The 2,500-nt window shown below is 33.1% G+C and overlaps 1 protein-coding gene across 1 annotated transcript in view; it reads right to left on the reverse strand.

The window, feature by feature from the left end:
• Nucleotides 1–552: 552 nt before the first annotated feature.
• Nucleotides 553–2,500, reverse strand: part of LOC113820976 (serine protease inhibitor dipetalogastin) — a 67,750-nt gene continuing 65,802 nt past the window's right edge. The window contains exon 10 of the mRNA XM_070126423.1: nt 553–2,384. Coding sequence (XP_069982524.1) covers nt 2,138–2,384 — 247 coding nt within the window. The 3' untranslated portion in view covers nt 553–2,137. The remainder of the gene's footprint in view (nt 2,385–2,500) is intronic.

A 2,500-nucleotide genomic window follows, 5' to 3' on the forward strand; every position in this document is an offset into this window, starting at 1 on the left:
CTCCTATTCAAGAGATGTGGAGGGTGCATAATTACTGTTATGTACTGCTATGGGTAGACAAAATTTGGAATATTTTGGTAAGGTAATAGAGCTAGTCTTGGTCTTCCTCATTTGAAATGTGCCCTTTGTAACAGTTTTAGAAAAAATATTTTTATATACAGCAAACAACTACAGTAATGTTTCCATAGCTTTTCACCCTGGAGGACCCATTTCATCAAATGATTTTCCAATGGATCCATTTTCTATATTGCTCTGGGGCAATTTGAATTTGGCCCATGAGCCACCAGTTCTACCTCTGAATCCCCAGGGGTCTGGGGTGGGACCACAGGATTATGTGTTGGCTTGTAGATTCCAGCATGAAAATAAGTTATAGTGAGATTACTCTGATGAATTAAATTGATTGGGTCATAAATAAGTGATGGATCAATCTTTTCTTAAAAAAAAGAAAAAAAAAGAATATAGTGCTACATTTTTATTTTATTTTAAATTAACTCCTTTGTATATGGTCAATATGTCATATTTTACATGAATGGATTCTAAATAAAACCAAACTTCTCCCTTTTCAAGGAAAACATTTATTGCACATATATAATTCAAAAAGAATGTATACCATATAACAACATTGTGTTACACATGTTACATATTCAGGTAATAATAATAGCATAACTCTTAATTAGGTAATCAAGAAACTTAAATAACTTAAGTCATTCAGAATACTGAATAAAATACGCCAGCTCCTTTGACCAAGCTCTACATAGGCCATTTTTATGCGCCTCTAAAATGTGTATATATAAACATGGACTAATTCCACATCAACATGGCTAACAATTTGCCTTCTAACAAACTTAGAGTACAAACAAACCTACTAACAACTACTAACTTATGATGGCTTAGCCTTAGCACATCTACAAGAAAAGAGTTTTATCTTTTGTTGGGGAGGAGAGAAAAAAAATTATATATATGTAGTATCACAGCAGACGCTTCTTCAACTGGGAATATTCATAACATAACACAGTAGATTAAATAAATATGAATAAATTAAGAAAGCTGCGAATAAATAATTAACAAATCAACATGTATGTCAAGGTGTTATGTTGTCTATTGGAGGGGTTGGGAGGCTCTAGAAATTAATAGGTAATGTAATTCAACTCAGTTCAATTAGAGAGTCAAAGGGAAATTTTATACTAGAGAAAATATATTGTAAAGATTACAAGCTCCACGCTTGTCAAGAACGTATAAACCTTGATATGTTTTTTCTCGGGTTACTGGGATTTTGTCTGTTAGCTTAGTAAAACCTGAGAGGTGATTTTCTTTATAATGTGTGGGAATTATGCAGCAGTTAAAATGAAAAGATCTGTTGGTATCATTGACTTTTTTTTTTAGATTAATTTTTAGGGAAAATATATGCAAGATTTAACTCAACAACTGCACAGTTAAGAAATCTGGGCATCATTCTGATAAGCAATTAATGACAAAAAAGAGAGAGAGAAAAAAAGACATCGGGGACTTTTATGAGGTAACTGTAGCCTAATCCCAAGAACAAATACTAAAAGAGACAAATACAAGGTATTGTAGTTATCTGCCAAATTTCTAAAATTTCCATTTACTGTAGTATTGATTTTTATAATATATGACTTTCTCCTATTTGTAAAGTGCTATGAAAATCACTTCCCATGTTTTACTAAGAAGCTTATTGTGTGATAATTTTTTTAAAAGAAGGAAATGTTAGGGCTAGTCTGTAGGCATTTATTTAGCAATAATAATGGGTAATCATTGATATATGAATAAGTACATGATAAATATAGTTAGCAATATTAGTGTATAAATAGATGAATAATTAATCAAATGCATTAAATGACAGATATGAAATAAGTGAATATATTAAACAGAAATAAAATATATAATTGATGGCTTTTTGAAGACAAATAAATTCAATAAATACAGTTTTAATCAGTATTATATCCCGATTAGAACATTAAAACCTACACAACAAAGCTTTTGCTAAACAGAAAAATCTCCAGAAAAAAGCTATATGTACTTGTAGTCCACCCTCAAATTTCACATTTTATCACATAAAAAAATGGGAAAAGGAATTGAATTTCTCTTGCATTCTTCTTTTCTCTCATGCTGTAAATTTTTATCTGAACATGTAAAGTTTCGCCTCGGGAACTGGCTGGCCGCACTTGCCATGATAAATGCGGGTAACAAGACTGCGGCCAAGACTGCGGGTGCGGCAGTTCTCCATCTGAAGGAAACACTCATTGCTGTAGGTCTTGCCGTCGGTACCGCACACAGGGTCGAACATGGGCGGGCAGAACTTCAGGCATTTGATGAAGTTGAAACCCGCGAGGCAGTTCTTGATGGGGACTTCGAAGACGTGGCGACTGTGGGGAAGAGGGGAGAGTGGGGGAGGTGAGTGAGTGAGGAAATGAGAAAGTGCTTACTTTTATTAGCTTATTTATCTATTAATTATTAATTGTTAATATGTTTATTTTGATGC

Source organism: Penaeus vannamei, chromosome 10 (genome assembly GCF_042767895.1).
Source record: "Penaeus vannamei isolate JL-2024 chromosome 10, ASM4276789v1, whole genome shotgun sequence".
Classification (NCBI taxonomy): Eukaryota; Metazoa; Arthropoda; class Malacostraca; order Decapoda; family Penaeidae; genus Penaeus; species Penaeus vannamei.